This window comes from Centrocercus urophasianus, unplaced genomic scaffold, assembly GCF_019232065.1.
Source record: "Centrocercus urophasianus isolate 14NV4802_14NV808 unplaced genomic scaffold, USGS_Curo_1.0 seq_23, whole genome shotgun sequence".
Classification (NCBI taxonomy): Eukaryota; Metazoa; Chordata; class Aves; order Galliformes; family Phasianidae; genus Centrocercus; species Centrocercus urophasianus.
Window position 1 is genome coordinate 18,924,730 of NW_024884789.1, and position 20,550 is coordinate 18,945,279.

The window sequence follows — 20,550 nt, forward strand, 5'->3', positions numbered from 1 at the left end:
GGAGGGAGGGGGGACCGGCGGAGGGAGGGGGGACCGGCGGAGGGAGGGGGGACCGGAGGATCATGGGATCCCGGCCCGTGTCCTGTGCGGGGCCCGCCGCGTCCATGGGGCGCCTACAGCTCTGGGCAGCAGCGCTAGCGCCTCACCGCTCTGTGCTCGCAGTGCGCTCCTCGCACCTCACCGCAGTGTCCTCTGTTAAAGCCGTCCCATTTACCGCTACCTGCAGCCTTCTCTTCCCCAGGTTGAACACCCCCAGCTCCTCAGCCCGCCTCCTTGGCCCTCCTCCGGCCCCGCAGCCCCCCTCTGTTAAGGGACAGAAGATGACAGCAAGGAGACGGCAAGGAGATGCTGGCAGGAGGAGGGGACGGCGGTGACAGGGCGGGGATGGCGGGCAGGAGCCCCTGGGCTGTGTCCCTACCCCTGCCGGCTGTATCCCTTCAGCTCCAGTCCCCTCCAGCCCCATGGCCTTCCCCTCGGCAAGCAAACACCACACCAGGAGCACTGTTGGATGCTTTTATTTGAAATACTTTGAAGTAAACATTATAGCAAGGCACAAATGCCACTGCAGATTAAATAGATATGTGATGGCTTGGGAGTGCCCCCGCTATCGTTACTCTACGTAGGCTACCTTGTAAAACATTCCCTAGGCTAATGTACACAGTATCAAAAAATACAAAGAGTCCAAACTGTTTGTATCAAAACACGTTGAGACAAGAAAGTGAGCAATTCATATGCAATAAGATAAATAGTTCTTAAATTATTTAAACATTGTCATAGTAAACAATAACGAGCAGGATTCTGCCTCAACATAAAAAAAAAAGTATAGAAGATAATTATATTACATGAAACGCGTGTGTTGGGGGAACGACGAGGAAACGGCACGGACAGAGTCAATATGACTACGTGGACATAAACGTCTCCAAAGGAATATGGAAAACTGAGGCAATAGGACAGCGGCTTCCCGGCCCCACCAGCCTCGTGGGGACCCTCATCACCTCCCTGCCAGGAACCCACAGGCCCCGGTGAGAAGTTCTTGTTTTCGGGACCGCGATGCCCTAATGCAGAGAGAAGAACTGTACCCACACACCTCCCTCTCCCTGTGGTTGTGCTCTCCCAGAAAGGGGCTACAAAATTCTGTTTTGGGGTGATTAAGAATCACGATGCTTCATTAAATTACTTTTTGGAAAATGTGACTGTTATTAAAGTAGTTACTTAAATGCAAGCTTGAGTACAACTCAGGCCTGTCCCATTAAACACAGACAATCTCGGATCGGCCAGCACGGCCCTGACACACGTGCTTTGCTGAGATAGCATTATGAATTAAAATGAATGAAACAAAGGCAAAACGGGAAAAGTAAGTCATAAATAGGAGGAGACAGAAAGGGAGATGGGGAGGCAAGGCTGGGGCTGCGGGCAGCGGCTGAAGCAGTGCACTCAAAGGAGGAAAGCTCATCTTCAGGGAACTGCAGCTGCAGAAAGTGCTCCTTGATCCTCAGGAGCTGCACAAACTCCAGGGAGGATTCTCGCCCTGCTTTCCCTTTTCAACTCTCTGAGCTGGCAGAGAGTTAGTGCTCAGGATGCAATGGCAGGTAATTTCTTTTCCAAATTTCCCTTACAAATGGAAGTTAACGGAAAGCAATGTCTATCCCAAGAAATCAACAGAACGTTTCAATGATTTGCCCCATCCCCACCCAGTATTTTGAGTAAAAACCCCCAGAGAAAAAGCCCCAACAGAGCAAAAAGTTTCTGTTTCGCTTCTAAGTCTTAACAGACTTTGAATGATTGTTCTGAGAGGTGCTACGAGGACCCTCCACACCACACGTCTGCCTGTGCTCACAAAGAGCTGAGTCAGTTTTGCACTCTTTGCATTCCAGGCTTTCCTCTTCCGCCATAGTGTTCATCTCGCCATTATACCCCTCGTGTCCGTTCTCATTCGTCTCCGCTCGTAGCTTCTCCCTCTCCTCTCCCTCCTCCTGCTCCTCCTCATCCTCTTCTTCCTCCTCTTCCTCCTCATCTTTTACTTTGTGAACAATGAAGAGGTGTCTGTTCAGAGAGATCTGAGATGTGTAACACAAGCCGCAGAACAAGCACTGATACGTGGAGCTGTCTGTCTTGTGCTGAGGTATGTGCTCCTGGAACTCAGTACTGACGTCTGTTGCAAACCCACATTTTGCACATTTCCAGTGCGCTTTCAGTTTTTTGGCCGGCGGTGCGTCTGAACCTGCAGCGGTCCCTGCCTGCCCCACATCGTTCGTCGTCATCCTCTTTGGAGATCTTGCCTTAAAAAATAAGATTAACAAGTTACTTCATCGTTTGAGCCCACAGAAGAATAAGCATCTTAGTTTGCTGAATTCCACACATACACGTGAAGGCACCTGAGGTGAATACACACAGGCATTCTGTCACAAACTAAACAATGGCATGCCTGGGGGCTCCCCTCACACTGCCTTCCCTGTCGATACCCAAACACCTTGAGGTTGCAGCAATGCCTCCTCTGCCCCTTGTCACAATTTGCAGGATGTCAGCTGCTGTCCTGCAAGGCGAGATGGGAGCTCTGGGAGGAGCCGGCAAGGCAGAAAAACCACGGGAAGGAGAAGCTGAAACGTTTTCCCCTCTACTCTGCCTTTTTCTTCACGCCACCTCTCACAGCCTCATGCCCTGTACCGCACCATCCTGCAGCGCGGTCTCCTCCTACGAGGACGGCTTGATCACGTGTCCTTTGTGTCATTTTGCTATCTCCCCATCCAGCAGCACTGCACAGCCTTTGTTTTGCATACAGTTTGGCTTCCATCTGGAACAGAGCTAGAGCGGTGTGCAGCCAGCTCACAGCTGCAGAGCTCTGCACGGGGGAAGCGGCCACCAGCTCACAGAATTCCAGATTTCCCTTTCTCCCTGCCTGGGATCACAAATAGAGAAGGGTCTTGGTTGCAATCCCTCAGTGCTACGGGACCGGGGACAGATAAATAGAGACAGATTTTCCTTATTGCTTCTGTTTTTAAACTGACTGGAACAAGGAGCTCAACCTGCCAACCTTCCGCTCCAAACCAGCCCAAAATAACATCAGTTGAACGGTTACAATTGTTGGGAAAAAAATGGCACAGTCCCACTGCAGAGGAATGCAGTGCTTACATGTAACAGATCTAGTAGGAGCTAAACCAGAAACCTTTGTGCAAGTAGTAACAAAAACATGAGGGAGAAAGCAGAAAAAATGTACCAGACTCCCATACCTCAAGGAAACTGTGCAGCGGTATGGGGAGAATGAGGGTAAAAACAAACCCTAATTAGTTCTGGTTGCAAAGTGGTCCAAAAAAGGCCAGTAAACACAGGGCCGTATGTTCAAAACCATCTTGAAAAAGGCAAGATGCGTTGCCCCAGCGCTGCTGCAGCTCAGCTGCACTTTCAGTTCAGATCACGACACTGCTAGAAACAAACTAGAAGGAATTTGGAGAACAGGAGGGAAATCTGCCATATTTCAAAGCAAGAGGGCTTCACTGCCACCAATACCACTCGTTTTCTGCCCCGTGTGGACAGCTACTTGCCAGATACATCTATTTTTGAATGAAAATGTATGAGTTACTTCTGCTGTGTCTCTCTCTGGAGCTTTTGCTTTGGCCATCTGGGATAAGTCTGGGTTTTTGATGCCATGCATGAGGCTGATGTGATTCTCCAGCATGAACGGCTGAGGAAATGTTTGATTTTCGTCTGTGCAGTACCTTGGAAATAAATACAAAACAAAGAAAATTTATTAGAGGAAATGCCCCACTGTTCTTTCATCCAAACAGCTCTTCGTTATGCGCCACACCAATAGGTGTCATAGGAGACAGCAGTTGTTGAGTAATGCACTATTAAATTACCAAAAGAGACAGAAAATCACCATTTTACTAATAAAATATTATCCCTGACAGAAATCCATAAAAGTTTACCGCAGTAAGGACGAGCAAGAACAAAAGTAGGGCACGTATTATTTACAGCACAGCACTTAATGAATACAGGGATGACTGGAGATCAGGCCCGCTGTGATACACGCCGCAGAAGCACCAGGTAAGTAATCAAGATGAAAGAAGAACAGGAGAAAAGCAGCTTTCGGGAGAGCAATGCACAGGGAGACCTCATTTTGTGTGCAACGAGGAGGGGCCCTGCAGGTCCCACTACCAGTGCAGTATCACATCCACAGGACCTTGTTTATCATGGCACACTTGAAATTCTTACAAAACCTCTCAACTTCCAGCCCACGTGTCAAAAGCCCTCACAAATGCATCATTTATGTGGAACTAAATACATGAAAACCCAGAAGGATCTAAAAGCTGCCAGAAACGACACTGAAGCTTCAGAAGGAGATGTGAAGTGGAAGAGCCAGCTACTAACTTGCCCTGTCGGACGACCAAGGTCTACTGGAAATAAGCACCAGGAATATAAACCACCCCTCTGCAGCACGGCCAGGTGCAAAGAGCACTCAGAAAGCGGTCAGGAAAGCCAAGGTTGACTTTGTACTCTTCTGCTGACCGCCAGTGTGACGTGGGGAAGCTCCACGAGCTGGGCATCAACCCGAGTGGTGAGGCAAGGAACATCGTACCTCTCTGCAATGCACAAATTGCAGCTGAAACACAGGCAGCAGGGGATGAAAAGCAGCAAATCGAGGGTGAAGCAGATCTGGGAGACAAAGGCCTTTTTTAACAGGAGAGAAAAAGGTTTCTACTGATCTTCCAGCTTCTCCACTAGATGGAAAAACAACGGTCAGTAATGATGTTAGAACACAGATGTAGTCACCAAGTATTTCTGTTGTGTTTTTTTTTTGAACAGGAATTGCTTAGATGATAAATCAGTATTTAATAATGATGGGATTTTTCTCCTTCAAGGAGGCAAGAGGAGGCTATTAAGTGGTATTTATCAAAAATAAACATGCTGAAAATCAAGTGTTCCAGACAGTTCGTACCTAAGACTGGGAAAATAAGAGCAAGGTCTGAGCACAAGAACCAAGTGAATTATGAAAGAAAATGCATAAAACATGAGAATGCCTTGCAGTTTGTTCTAATTTGGAATTCTTTTTGTGTGAATAGCTAAAAGATGCTTTCCTAATTACACCAGTGACAAACTTGGCAGGAGGGAGCTTAAGCAAGTCCTCCATCACTGCTTTCACCCTACAAAGTTAACGCAAGGATGAGACCCTAAGCAGGGCAGGGCAAGAAGGGGAAATCACAGCTCCAAATGTTAGAAGCAAGAGAGTAACTATAAGACAGCACACCTGGAGCCACAGAAATACTGGACAATCAGTGACAGATTTTACTCATGCTTCTAATCTTCATGGGGAAATCCAGGTGCAGAGGGACAGCAAGTTAGGGCACTGAGACTGATATCTGCAGGGTCTGTTAATAGGAAGGCTCAGTAATGAGACACGCTCAGGTCACCTAGCTGAAGGGAAGACCAACCAGAAGTCCTGAGATCCAAACAAAGAGCAGCTGTTGGAGATACTGGCACAAGTGTTTTAAAGAGAAGGCTGAATGTGAAGAGTATTGTAGTGAGACTCAGTGAAATATAATGATTAAAGAGAGCACAACCACTGTCCAATTAAAACCTCATCAGCAGATTCTGAGAAGGAGCAACTATGAGCTCGAGAATTAAACACAACCACAGTTCACTGGAATTTGTTGCTCAGTTTTCTCTGCTACAAATAATGCACACCCATGAACGCATGGGTGAACTGCAGATCCACAGCTGCCTGCTGCTCTGAAAAGTAACAGAAAAACTGGATCCCAGGCTCTGTACAAACTAATGCACACCCCAGGGCATTATTCCTACACAAATCTTCCTTCCCTGCTATTTTGATTCTGATACACCCTGCTCTGAAACCAACTAATCCAAAGAGAAGAGGTTGGTACAACCCAGGTGCACATAACTCCAACAACCCACAAAGCAAAAGCAAAACGAAAAGTACTGGGAACCAGTGCTTCATCTCCTGCAGAGGGTGCAAGAAAAGGGAAGCTGAGAAATTCTGTCTGAAAAATGTGTTGGGAATTTGCTTCTATCAGGCTCCAGTGGTGATGATGCCAACACTTCATCCATTTTCTGAAAGCTACCGTGGCTCACCACGTGGGCCACAGGAGCAGAGCACACTAAGGATGTACACTTCAAAACAGACCTATAGTCGTTTAAGTGCAAAAATCCATAGCACACTCCTCAGAAACACCTGCATTCATACAAAATTTCAGCTGAACCAAAAAATCCCCTAACCCACATCAGCACAAACGTCCTCTCCCACACAAACATGCTTGAATTCTGTTTTAAGAAGATGCCTCAGAATCTGAGGCAGGAACTAAGCTTGCATGATTGTTCAGCACATGACTTATTCTGCAACAGCAGGTAAGAACAGTTGCAGGGGTATTTTTGTAAGCTTTGTCCTGAACTGACGCTGTATTCTCAGTGAAAATATGTTCAGCAGCCAAGATTTTCATTCACTGCTGATTCACGCAGCTCCAAACCCATTCTCCTACTTTGAGGAGCAGCCTTCCAAGCAAATCCAGATTCTCTCCACTGCAGCTTGTGCAGACACTTCTGCCTGTGTAAAAGGCAGCAGGCAGATCGGTCCAGTATTTTCTTGGCTGTTCCACAAGGCTGTGCAACCTAGATGTCACCTGCGGCTCTCAAATCAAGCTTTACCCTGAGTTTCCAGAAGGGCACTGTGCAGTCCAACACAAGGACTTATTTTAGCCACCAAGTTGCTTACAAATTTAAAATATTTGTCTTCTCACTCACACTGGCACGGATCTGTTACAAAGGGCTTCCAAACACAAAAGTTACCCCATCACTGAGCACACATTCAAAAGGTGGCACACAGTACATACCAGCAAGTGTAAACTTTCTTTGCTGTGTCGTGATTGTTGCGGATGTGTCTACGCAGGCTGTTGGAGGCATTAAAAGAGCGTTCACACTGTCGACAGGGGTATCTCTTCATAGCCTAGCAGAAGAACAGAAGTATCTCTCAGTAACAGAGAGACAAAAAGGCACTGACTTCCTTATTCTGACTCTCCTCTGCTGCTCATCTGGACCTTACCTCATGGGTGCAAAACAACCCTCCTCCACTGATAAAGGCAACTGAAATGTTGGGTTTTCACTTGCATTCAGCCCAGCAGTTGGCTAGTGACAGCACTGGTCTTATGAAACTAGTTAAGCCACATGCTCGCTTGCTTTTTTTAAAGATAGGAATTGCATTGGACGCTTCTGCTGTGCAGTCATTTTGCTGCAGGACTCTGCAGAAGTAACTCAAGGAAGGTCCATCCTCACCAGGAGATGGCACGACCCAGTATGAAGGACAGCTTTCCTTTCCAAGCTCAGTGCAATGAAAGGGCAGCGCGCTCGAGAGCATCACACAGTGCCAGCTGTTACCCATGTGCGACCCCCTCACCAAACTCTGCCCTTCTTAGCTAACTTTCTCCTCCTGTTCTCCTTTGTACACCCTGCGTGCGCTCCATTTACAATCATCTTAAACAAGGAATACATATTATGTATTGAACTGAAATATTTGCCAAATTTCCTCCTACTACAGAACTCAAATGGGAAAATTCTGCACTCTCACCCTGCCCAAATCTCCTTGATATTTAAATGCACAACCCAGCACTCCCCACACGAAGTTACCAGGCATGCAGGCCAAAGAACCACATTTCCACAGTGTCTGCTCATGGGACTCAAGAAGGGTGGCTCAGTGCTTCAAACAAGAAGTCCTGATGCCAAGGTACTGAGAAATCTGGCGCACACAACATCTTGGCCTGTGTTCTGCCAGCAAGCAAGGATTAACTTGACAGAACTAGGTCAAGGCAAGACCAGAGCTGAATGAAACCAAAAAAATTGAGGATTTACAGTTCCTAATAATGATAGCTCTGCGTACTCCATATGCCTCTTGTATCTACCAAATAAAGTCATTAAGAACTCTATGCCCTCCTGCAACTTTGTTTAGACCACCTGTTGCACCGGCAGCTGGTGAAGACAGGACTTTCCATCTGCTTACAGAAATGAGCAGAGGAGAAAGCCTGCCGTGAGATGCAGTGGGAGAAGGAACAACGAAACAACAGATAAGGTACATAGGTTGTAAGGCACACGACCAAGGACAGAAAGTCTGCCTTCTGCTCGTACAGAAAGCACTCTGCTTTTACTCCTCAGTGAGCTGGCAAACAGACTCTTTTTGCCTCAGATATTAATGACCACCAGATCCTTCAGCCAAAAATATCTCATCACCCAGCTGAAACGTTTTGTGCCAGTCCTTACCCTTCCGTGACTTCTCTTCATGTGGGACACGTAGGTTTCCCGATCAGGGATCCACTGCGAACATTCCTTGCAAGTCCAACCAGTTCTTCTCAGCCTGGCCTTGGATTCAGGATTGTGTCCTTCCACCCTCATGTCTTTCCTTGGCAGAGGTGAGTGGGAAGTCCCATTGGCTACCGACAGCTCCTTTGGTGGGTTATGAACCTGGTTCCTTGACGTCTTCTCAGACTTCTGTCGAAAGTTTAAGAGCTCCTCCGGATTCTGGGGGACTCCATGAACACCCTGGAAAACAAAAATAACGGAATCGCATAACATTTATTTGTGATCCGTACTGCGTGTCATACATGACCATCACATTTAAATAGATAATAAAAGCCCCCTCCAAACACCACATTAACATCTTGCCCCTGTGCATCCTCCCACTTCTTCTTGAGGCTGACCACAGCACTTCCCCAGTAAGAGATATTGCCAAGAAACACGACGCTCCTATTTATGTTTCCTGCATGACAACAGCAACTCCTCTCTGTTCAACATTTTGTGTGAGCCCCGAGCGCTCAAGTTAAAAAGGGAAGATGTAATGAGAGAGAAATGCTAACTGCCATTATTTCAAGAACCCAGGCTTTAAAAACACGATGCTTTGGAAAACGCTGAGTGAAACATTTGCCGTTATCTTGGAGGCTCCAAAGCTGCTCGATCTTTGCTGAAGGTAAGAGAAGAGAATCTCAGTCTCTCCAACCCTGCTTTCTTTAACTCCACGACTACTGCTGTTGACATTTTCAGAGTTAAAAACTTTGCTCTCGACAAATAAAAGCAAGCACAAAGCCAGAAATCAGACTCATATGGAACATGACTTCAGGCTCTTTGCTTGTTCAACAGGCCAAAATCCCTGACCCCCAAAAAAGTTATTTTAACAAAGAAAACTGAACATAAAGAAAATAATAAGAAATGAAGAGCTGTGGGAAAGCAAAAGCAAATAAAACAGCAACATACCAAAGAAACCTCAAGAAATTCCCCTAGGAACAACAACAGTTCATCCACACAAAAGGATAATTTAGAGGCTTAACTGTGCATAGTAATTAATAATGGGTAAAGTTTCAACACACGAAGGTCCCCGGGGCATTTGGAAGCCTTTCCTTTTGTTAGGCACTAAACAAACTTCAAAACACAAGGGCTGATCCAAAAAGCCTGTGCTCTGCACCTGAGCCAGCCCATGTCTGCACAGCTCTGACGCGATCACAGGGCACAGCATCGCTATGTGGGGTAACAAACACCTCCCCTCTCTCCCCACCTGGAAATCTCAAGTGTTTTATAAGCAAAGAGTACGTTATCACCCATTACTCCATGCCTTCTGTTATTCCACCACTGTAAGGGAAAAAAAATGGAGCACAGAAAGTGAGGTGACTTTCAGACAGCACCTCCTATGCACTCCGAATGGCACAAAGCAGTGCCATCTGATGGGAACAGAGATGGGTTAATGCAATTACCACCTTGCCAGGACAAAAAGCCGCCTTCTATTACAACCTCAAAGACACATCGATGGCCAAATACGGCCCAGTGATTAAAATACAGAAGTTCTGTTCTGCCAACATCAGGCAGCCTGCTCACAAACTGCTGCAGACAAATTATTGGGGCTGGCACCTGCAAATGAGCTGCAGCAAGTTGGGTACTTCTGCTCAAGTCCAGCTATCAGCACTGGGGCTTTGAAGGTCCCAGCCTTACTCTCAACTCTGTTTTCCCCAGGAAATAATACAGGAAGATTACCAATCATCAGCTTTACAGGCGGGTTTCAAATTTTAATTCATTAATGCATCCAGAGCATTTCCAGATTTGCAAATTAAAGGTATGGAGAGAAAGAGCAAAGTAGTAGTTTTGACTTTTTCTCTTTTAGGACCGAGCTACTGAACCCTCTGGCCTTTTAGGTAAAAACAAAAAAGGCACTGATTAAAAAAATTATGTCTGCTTTTTTCTAATCAAAGAGAAATACAGTTTGCAGGTTCTTTCTTCAGAATGCAACCAGGAAACCTAAGAGGATTTTCACAGAAGTGTGGTTAGTGTGCACATTACAGAAATACACTGACTGGAGCAACACAGCGTTCACACATTATGAGACCATCAGATCTGCAAGCCCACAGACACAGCCTGCCAAGAACTCCACCAAATGGGCAACAACAGGCTCTTCATATGTATTACAGAACCACAGAAAAGGTTGGGTTGGAAGGGACCCTCAAGCCCATCCATTTCCACCCCTGCCACAGGCTTGCTGCCCCCAGATTGGGCTGCCCAGGGCCCACCTGTGTCCTTGTCACCTCCAGAGATGGGGCACCCACAGCTCTGGGCAGCAGCGCCAGCGCCTCGCTGTCCTCTGAGTAAAGAATTTTCACACAATATCTAATCTAAATCTCCCCTCTTTTAGTTTTAAGCCATTCCCCCTTTGCCCTGCCACGACGCTCCCAGGGTCTCTCAATAACCCCCAGCTCTCTCAGCCCAACTTCATAGCAGAGGTGCTCCAGACCCCTGAGCATCCTCATGGCCTCCTCTGGATTTGCACCAACAGCTCCATGTCATTCTTGTGCTGGGTGTCCAAGAGTTGAACACAGTGCTGTAATGGGGTCTCAGAAGAGCAGAGCAGAGGAGGAGAATCGCCTCCCTCAACTTGCCAGCTATACTTCTTCTGGGTGCAGTTGCAGATACAGTTAGTTGGCTTTCTGGGCTATGAGTGAACACTGTTGAGCTTTCCCTCCACCAGGATGCCGAAGTTCTCTCTCTGTAGGGCTGCTCTGTATCAACTTACTGCTCAGCTGGCGTTTCTGCTTGGGACTGTCCTTACCCAGGTTCAGGACCTTGCACCCGGCCTCGCTGAACCTCATAAGGTTCTTGCAAGCCCACCTCTCAAGCCTGTCGAGGTCCTCTGGATGGCATCCCATCCGTCCAGGGTGCTGATACCATCACATCACATTGCTTGGTGTTGTCAGCAAACTTGCTGAGGGTGCACTCCGACCCACTGTCCGTGTCACTGACACGATGTTAAATACCACTGGTCCCACTGATGACCCAGGAGGATCACCAGTCATCACTGCTCTGCACTTAGGCATTGAGCTGGTGACCTGAGTGCTCCATCTGTCAAATGCACGACTGTTTTAGAGACTGGGATGTCACGTAAGTCACTGTCAAATGCTCTGCACATCTCCACATAGATGACATAAATTGCTCTTCCCTTCTCTACCAATGTAATAGAAGGCCATGTAATAGAAGAATACCAATGTAACCATGTAATAGAAGGCCACATTTTCAGGCACAATTTGCCCTTAGTGAAGCCATTCTTTTTTCCATATATGTTATCACTCTGCAGGAGGATCTGCTCTGTGATCTTGCTGGGCACAGTGTGAGAATGACTGACCTATAGTCCCCTGGGTAGTCATTTTCTAAATTTTTTAGGAACAGGGTTACATTTCCCCTTTTCCAGTCACTCAGAACTTCACTGAAGTGCCACAGCTTCTCAAGTATGATGAGTAGTGGCTTAGAAACTTCACGTGACAGTACAACATAGCTACCTTCTGAAGGCTGGCACCTCCAGGGCAAACCCTTCTGTCTCAGCCACTCTCCTCTAGCAGTCTCCTGTAGCTCTGCAGTTAAGTTAGGGAAGCAGGTGTCAAACGCTGTGCTGCCTCTCTTGGAGGCAGCTGCTCAGGGGACAAGGAACCAAAGCCCTCCCTTTGTATGTCAGTACCCAGAAGAGGGGAGATCCAGCCTTCCTTACACAAATTCAGTAGTACTGTGGGCAGAGGACACTTCTTCCTGCCTCCCAAGCAAAGATAAAGCTCCCCCCAACGTTTCATCACTTCCTTGGGTTTAATATAGAACAGTTAACCATCAGAAAGATTTATCTGCCTTTGTCACAAGGTTGAATGAGACAAGGAGGAGTAACCACCTGCAATGTTACCAACTAATACAAAGTGCTCAACTGGAGTTTCCAGATAATACCATAAATTTTCGCAGTCTGTTTTTCTACTAATGCATTGCTCAAGAACATTCCATTTCTTCAACCAGTGTCCTTAAATAGTCAGTGCAAACTCTCTGTGAACTCAGAAACTAGGACCTCATATCATGAAGTGGTGGGAGTTACCTACCTTAACGTGCTGCATTAACTGCTGTTTCTGCATATACACCAGCTGACACTGCGGACACTTAAACACGCCCACAAACAACTTGCTGGTATTCTGCTGGAAGTGCTCCTGGAGCAGCTTCTTCTTGTTAAAGACAGTCTCACAAGAACATTTGTAGATCACCCTGGAACAATTTAAAAAAGAAAACTCACTCTCTCTTCATCAGTTATCTTGAGGAGTCAGTGGAAGGGGTCATCTCGGCAGCTTGGAAAAGGGATGGGCTTCTAGGAGGGCTGTGCTCTATCAGTGTATTGTCAGCATACACCCACACGGACCACTCAACTATTATCTCAACTGGGAAAAACAAGAAAAAGCCCCAGGCACGTACCACAACTTGCTAAAAATAAGTTTACTTACATGCATATGCATGACTACCTAAGTGTGTGACAGTAAGTGCAGATGGATGGGAGCAGACTCAGAGCATACTTGCTATGTATCTCTTTCAGTTCCACCTCTCCATGGTCCCTCCCTTACAGCACACGTTTTTGGCACTAGCTCGGGGCTCAGCAGGGAATGCTACAGAGTGGAAAAAACAAGAGTTTCTCTCTAGTGATTTTTTCTGGGGCAATGTGGCACAGCACAACTCTCCCCTCGCTGTGGAGTGCCAGAATCAGCAGTTACCCTGATTCTGGCACTATCAAGAGGTGCCACCCCAGCTCAACCAAACGGTGACAATTAAGATCTGTTTGCAGATGTTCCACCCTTCCCTGCCCAAACTCCTCTCCTCCTAACCAAGGAGGCAGCAATTGTATCAAGGACAGCATGCCATGGTTAGGAACAGACCTCTGCCAGCAAAGGGGCAGCTCTTCTGAAATTAGGACAGAAACAAACAACAATAAAAAAAAGGAAAGAAAGAAGAATAAACAACTGAGACAAAGTGGAGGCAGCTGTAGAGCTATGCAGCAAAGGAGAAGAGCAGATAATAACAAAATACTTACTGAGTAGTCTTGTGAGGCTCCGCTGGGTGCTGGCTGGTCACGTGAGCCATGGTGCTGTCTGCTGATTTGAAGGCCATTGGGCAAAAAGAACACTTGTGGAAGACTTCGCAGTGCTTCTCGTGAATGTGCACTTTCAGTAATGCCAGGGTCATGAAGACAACCCCACAGTGGATGCACCTAGGGGATGCAGAAGGAAAGAGCTGAATCAGAGCTGCAATACTGCTTCCAAGATGCATGTACTGATGGAAGGCAGCGTGGCAGGACCATGCTACTGCAGGTCCTTGTTTAGTCTCTTCAGTAACAACGCAGAGGAATCAAGGAGGAATGTGATACAGGAATTCAGCAGCTGGGCAGAACCCACAGATCAGCAAGGGAGCACATCTATAAAAGAAATCTACAGAGACCAAAACGACCTGGAAAGAAGAAGGCAAGCTATGCTACACAAAAATGCTGCCTCATACCCTTGGATGCCAATTCCATCACAGGTGCAAGTGAAGAACTGAAATAAATGTATCTGAAGAGGTGTCCAGGTAGTAACAAGCAGCAAAACAAATGTACTAATAAAAGAACATCCAGCCAGGAAATCTTCAGTAACCCTGCACCATACTACACCAAGCAACAGACAATAATGACAGCAGCAGCAAAGATACTGAAAACAGCAACAGAAAGCAATTAAGCTCAATAAAGCCACTAAGACAGAGGTGTTGCCTGGATAGTGCTCATCTGGGGATGCTCCATGCGGAAAGATGGGAGGAAGAAGAGGTTGTAGGTGGAGCTAAAGGATTCCTCCCTGCAGCCCCAGACAAAGCCAGGGTGACCCAGCTGCTCCCTCTCTTCCCAACAGGCCTCTCCCAAGATAGCAACATCTGACTGAGGCCATCCAATATTTAACTTGAATCCTTCTCCCAAGCACACATCCAACAGCTGAGCTCACGGGAAGCCACACACCAGCGTGGAAAGAGCAAATGAGGCTCCATTTCCTTACCAGCACTCCTCTGGCCTGGGATTGGAATAGCTGTGAATAGAGATGGTTTCCCTCAGTGAGGCTGGAGTTAAGCTTTATGACTGTTTTTCCCTTCGTTCTGACATTTGCTAGATTATCCTTCCCTCCAAACGAGCCTCCCGACAGCGCTTAGGAAACAAGTCTGCGCTTTGAAGTTGTACTTCAAAAGCTCATTAGGCAGAAGGAGCCCAGAGGAGATAAACCCTCTCCCCAAAACATGCACAGAAACGCTCCTTTCTTCATTTTCAGGAGGGAAGAAGTGACAACAGCCAGCGTCATCCTTGGGAAAACATGGAAATATTCTGCTGTGCCTTGGAGCCCAATGCTCAGCCATGTCAGCTGGGGGGAGAGACTTCCATTAGGGTAGCACCAGGAACTCTGTTATCAGGAGGAATAAATCTCCAAGAATAAACGGGAGAGAAAGCCCTAATCCTGGCAGGAAAGTACAGATGGTACAACCAGGAATACTCGACAGGCTTCCCCCAGAAACACTTCTCAAATCAGCAAGAGACAGCTCTGCATTACACTCTGTTTTGGCAAGCACTGAAGACTTCATAAAGATTTAGGGGATGAAATAATTACTAACTCAGGGTCAAACGATCACAAGTTAATTTAATTTACAGTAAATGGAAGTTTAAACAAAAGCCACTTTGTAATCAAGAATCTCAGTGCCAGAAAGATGAACTTCAATAAAGTAAACTAATTAGCAGAGCAAAGTGGATGGAGGATGTCAGAGGCTTGCCATGCAATTTCTGTAAATTGTGAATTCTGCTATAATCCAAGCACGAGGGGATAATTTGCAGGAGAAGACTCTAGGAGAGCCTCAGGGCAAGGAAGGGTGCTGTATGAGTCTTGGAAAGAATCCTGTGAGGGAAGATAAGGCTACACGATGTTGTCTTAACCTCTGCATCTCTCTTATCCTGCCAGCATCCAGCTCCTGAACTCTCCAAACAGCAGCAAGCAGGAAAATGTGCGCCATGTGGTCAGTGGGGAGCAGTGGGAGAGGTGGGCAGGTGACGTGGGGAGGTGACACTTGGAGCCTGGCAGCACTTCAGGCAGGCTTGTTGATTTTCATGTTAAAATGCAGAAAACCCTCCTCATCTGCAATGCAATCACTAGCCGTGACCAAAACCTGAATTCAAACAATCCTACTCCAAACTTAATTGGACACGCTGGGATATCAGCGGAAAAGGAGACAGAACAAGGGCTGATCAAAAAAACAGCAAAAGGTATGCATCAGAAATCCAAGGAGAGCAGAGACATGTTGTGGAGAAGCAAGAGTTGAGCTGACCCTGGGCAGGATTTCGAAGAAACCCTTGGCTTCTCAGCACTGCAAGTAATGAAAAGGAAGGGAAAGAACAAAAGTTGCTACGTGACCATAGGACAGATGTCACGGATTATCTAGATTTGGTTCTACAACTTGAATTTATTTATTCTGTTTTCAACGACTGCAACGATGCCAGTCTGGCAGTGAAGACAGGAAGGATGACAGGATGGCACAGCCACTGCTTCCCTATCTGCTGGGTTCAGTTGCCAAAGATGAGCACCAGCAGACACCAATTAAAGAAGAGAAAAGTAACTTTTGGAGAAGTTGGTAAAAGCTAATAAACCCCCCATAAGTACCATTCCTGAACTCTGCCTTGTTTCAGACATTCATTAATGCTCCCAGCACAAAAAGCAAATATTTGTTAGACATCTGCGGATGGATGGAAGCTGGCATTGCTGATAAGGATTAAGAAGGCATCATAAAGATATTATAAATCTGGAATTAATCATGCTTTAAAAAAATGCAGGGGCACACACTTAAGAAGCAGAACCAACCTCTGCTGTAGACTGAGAGCCCAACAGCTAGGAGCAGAAGAATAAGGACTAATGGTGACAAGCAACTGCACCAAAGCCAGGGCTCATTTTCTGACATCTTCTCCCAACCCCTTTTTTCAACATTCCTCCTTCTCCAAAATTAATTCCTTTTTCAAACAGCCACAGTATCACAGCCATTTAATTTGAGACGGAATTAATTCTTTGTTGTGGGCTATGCCTCCTCTAATCAGATCCACATTAAAAAAAAAAAAACACCAAAAAACTATCTGTATGTAATTAAATTCAGGATCAGTTGGATATGTCTCTTTTCTCTGTGATTGAAAGAAACTGCCCTTGAAAACTTCAGTGTGATTTCAGAAGAAGCCACAGAGCGCAGGCTTCCCCAGTTGGCAGACATTTTAAAAGAACAGCTCGAGCGCAGGAATCGCCCTGTTTCCTGTACACGTCGTGGTACTTAACAGCAAACAGAGAAAAAGCTGAATTCTACGGAATCCTGGAAGGTCACCCAGTCCATTGCTCATCTGCCAGGTAAATCATCTGCATCTACACACAGAGAGCAGGAAAAGCCTGTGGGGGAACGTAACGTCTTTTATTAAAGCAATCAATTTGGCTGCAGCAACGACAACGCAAGCGCACATAGCACCATGTCCAGAGCCTTGGGAGCCTTCCCCCATTCCTCTCAGCTCATAGTAAGAGCCTGGAGATAAAATAACCTACAAAGTGCATCCCTCAATCCCTGACAACTGACATGCGCTCAGTCCTCCGAGAGATGTGGAGGATTAAGATCTGCAATCTTTTGGTTGTGAGCAGCAATCTTGAGGGACCACCTGTGACCAGAGGTGATGCCAGCACCTTTCAACTTAAAACTGCCTCAAAATCACGTCTGCTCTCCGAAACCTCCCCTTAAATCCACTGAGTCATTTCCCATTTCAAAGGCGCTTCATCCCACAGAAAACCACGCCGGTTCTGTGTTACATCCTCTTCAGTTTCTGCTTTAAGGAAGATTTCCAAAACCTTTATCCAGTTTCCCACTCCCTCCTGCCCCTTCAGCTTTAAACTCCACAAACCTGAAGCCGACTTTGCGGGAGTAATGCAGGCAGTTCTCTTTGACGTGGGTTTGGAAATAGGCGGAGCGGCAGACAGCCCCGCACTCGGGGCAGCAGTACGGCGACTTGTGAGCGTGGATCCTCTGGTGGGCGCAGTAGCTGCACTGGTTGGGCAGCATCATCTGGCACACCTGGCACGTCTGAGGGAAGAAAGGTTGCAGCAGTTAGTTACTCTCTGTTTGACTCTTCCCAACCCAGGAATCTTTCGGGTTTAGAGGAGCACCCCGCTTCTTCTCCTGCCCGCCTGCTCTTTGCAGTCACTGCTTTCATTCCAGCAATGAGACATTTGAGATGGAAAGTACCCCCAGACTGCATCAAAATCACCGAAAACCAGAAGAACCTCCCTGTCCTACAACTCAAAACGCATACTGCGAAACTCAGCACAGAGCTGACGGATGGCAGCCTTCTCCCCAAAACCACGTTTCTGCCTTTCACGATATTTCTCCGAACCAGACTGAATCTCAGCTTCTGAGGAACACAAGCCACGTGTGCAGCAATGTGCAGTGAGAATTCTTGATACTCTGGCATTACAAATGACGCAAAGATGTTTTGTCTCCGTTTCAGTGTCCTTTTTTTTCCTTGTTGTTGGAAGGGCTGCACTCAACAGCACTACGGATTTATTTCTCGCTTACAGATTTACTTCTTCATTTACTTGATACGTAAAGTTTAGCACCCCATCAGTAGGCACGTGGATAGCTGTAGCAGATACCTCTGGGAGCTAAAACTCTCCTCTGTCATCAGTAAATCCATGCAAGATCACTCCACTGCTCCTAACACGACCATAAGAACGAGCTGCAGCAAGCAGCCAATGATGAGTTATCAAAGCACGAAACTGAACTGCGTAATTTCTTCTGCACTGTCCAATATACTGCAAGTAACAGAAAACACCATTTATATTAAAACACAAAGCTAGAACAAATCCAAGATGGTTCGCTATGAGCAGAGGACAGATTAAGAAATTAGGCTCCAGAGAAGCAGGAAACTTCAGAACTTGCCAAGCAATCCAAAAGCCACAGTCTGAGGTGTTGCAGATTGAATCTGAAGCAGGAAGGGTCTCCATAGGAGAGAAAAAACCGTCAAGAAGAAACTGCTGCAGGACCCCCATGCACACCGATGGCAGGACAACGTCAGCCCTTCCCAAATGCTGGAGGAGCCCCTGATTCCAAAAGGAGCTGCAGCAACACGGAGCCATCACCTGAATCCATAAATAGGAAAATAATGCGTCCCCGGGACCTCTAGGCAAGGAATATTTTGAGAGTGATTTGGTCAGCAGTTAAAGGGTGAGCTACAAGTAAGAATTAATGTTCAGGGCAGTCTGAGCTGTCCTTGTCTTTTATGGCATTTTTTCCTAACTGATTTGTGCTGGGAAACGAAGCTTTTTGGCATGGTTAGAAGAGGGCTTCTCAACTTTGATCCCTCCCAGTATTTAGAGCAGACTCAGCACAAACAGGAGGAGAAGGCCACCTTTGCCCCTGTAGCAGAGGAAGAAATACTTTCTCACCAGATCCAAAAAACTGCCTCATTGAGGCTGGCTACATTTTGATTTTAGCTAGCAAGGGACATCAACACCAACTGCTAATTTCTTTAGGCTCTGCAAGAACCACACAATACGGGAATAAAGAGCAAGACACAGGGAAGATAAGGTACAATTAATGCACTGTGTCTGAGGGTGCAGCTGGAGAAACACCTGCCCCAACACAGCGCTCCATAGGGGCATGGAACATTGAGCCTCTGTACAACAAGCAGGGGCTGCCCACTAAGAACTGCATGGAGAAGTGGCCGAGCAAAATGACAGCAGGTCGTATTTACTTCTCCATGGAATCCAAGTGATGCCAGAGGAAAGAGCAGCCTTCATGGCACACACCAAGTGACAGTCTGCCTGCTGAGCACTGCCACCACAGCCAGCAGGTCTGCAAGAGCAGCGCAGTGCTCAGCAACAGTCACACCAAACAAATCAGATGTCAGGAATTAATAAAATTAAGATGACACCAAACAACATCATCCTGGAGACTGAGCGGCTTTTTCTCCTTTTACAACACTCCTGCTTTGTAACTTGGTTCCAGATGTCACATTTTTATCTCTGAGTTTTCCATGACTCTTCAAAGAAGTCTGGCAGCAATTTGAGACATTCATTAGTCAGTTATTTCTAAAGCATGTTACCAGGATATGATTTGAATTGTGTAATGTCTGTGTTTCTCACATGCTCCCATAACTTATGCTTTAATCAAGAGTTATTTGCTGCAAGTTTTATATAGCTCCAGTTTGCCTGCCACACAGCACTCAGGCTTTTCTTCTTCCAGAACTCACATCCACACAGACAGGAAAACACTCAGAAGCTCTGCCACTTCAGAACACTTGATTTTATTCCCATTTCTATTTATTAGCTTCTTCAGAAGGGGGGAAAAAAAAAAGCCAACAAAACCAACAGCAGCTGAAGCAAAGTGAAGCACAGAAAGCTGCATCAGCCCAAGCCTTCTGGCATGGAAAGCACAACCCCAGAGGCACAGAGGTGTTTGTGAATCACAGTCTGGAGTTAAAGCCCAGTTTTGCTCAGGAAAATGCCTGCAAAGAGATGACACCACTGACCTTCTGCCGCCCTGAAACAACTGCAGGAAGGACTCTGAGCCACGGCAGATCCATTTACGAGTGTGCTCCCTCCCAGCCCAGCTGCGCACAGCAAGCTAGAGCAGAAAGTCAGAGCAATCTCCCTTCTCACACGCAGGCATCACCATGAAATGCCCTCAGTCCATTTTCTCGCTCAGCTGAAGCCCACACCCAGCTAGGGCAGGGTCCCCATTAACACCCCACTGGAAGCTGAACCTGGGGCACAAAACGCTTTGCTTTCACTTACTGCTGATGCAAACTGAAAGGGAACCAGCTTCAGTGCAAGCAGAGATGATTTACACTAGTTTTAGATCCTCTTCACTGCTGTAGAGTTAAGGGATGCTGACAAAATTCATATTTAAGAGATGTCCCCAGACCACAGAAGTCCTCCTTAACACAAGCACCGCAGAGCTGCAGCAGAGAACATGGAGCTGTGCTGACAGCAAGGCATGGAATCTGGACTACAGAAGAGGAAAATCTGCAGAAGGCTAACAAAAAAAAGTAAAAAATTAATGAGAGAAAAAAAAAAAAAAAGATGCAGAGTGAAACAAGTGGGAAACAGAAGTGATATTTTTGGAATGCAAATGTTTCGAAGAGCCCTTGTTCTTCATATATTCAAACCAAAATCCCCCACCAGAGGCATCTGCTTTAATACAGAAGGG

The 20,550-nt window shown here is 46.5% G+C and overlaps 1 protein-coding gene across 2 annotated transcripts in view; it reads right to left on the minus strand.

Annotated features, from left to right (window-relative positions):
• Positions 1–499: 499 nt before the first annotated feature.
• Positions 500–20,550, minus strand: part of ZNF592 (zinc finger protein 592) — a 31,661-nt gene continuing 11,610 nt past the window's right edge. For both annotated transcript variants that reach the window (XM_042824001.1, XM_042824002.1), the window contains 7 exons: positions 17,246–17,424; positions 13,355–13,531; positions 12,381–12,540; positions 8,257–8,535; positions 6,840–6,952; positions 3,578–3,713; positions 500–2,279 (listed from right to left, as the gene is read on the minus strand). In XM_042824001.1, the coding sequence (XP_042679935.1) occupies positions 1,758–2,279; positions 3,578–3,713; positions 6,840–6,952; positions 8,257–8,535; positions 12,381–12,540; positions 13,355–13,531; positions 17,246–17,424 (1,566 nt within the window). In that variant the 3' untranslated portion in view covers positions 500–1,757. The remainder of the gene's footprint in view (positions 2,280–3,577; positions 3,714–6,839; positions 6,953–8,256; positions 8,536–12,380; positions 12,541–13,354; positions 13,532–17,245; positions 17,425–20,550) is intronic.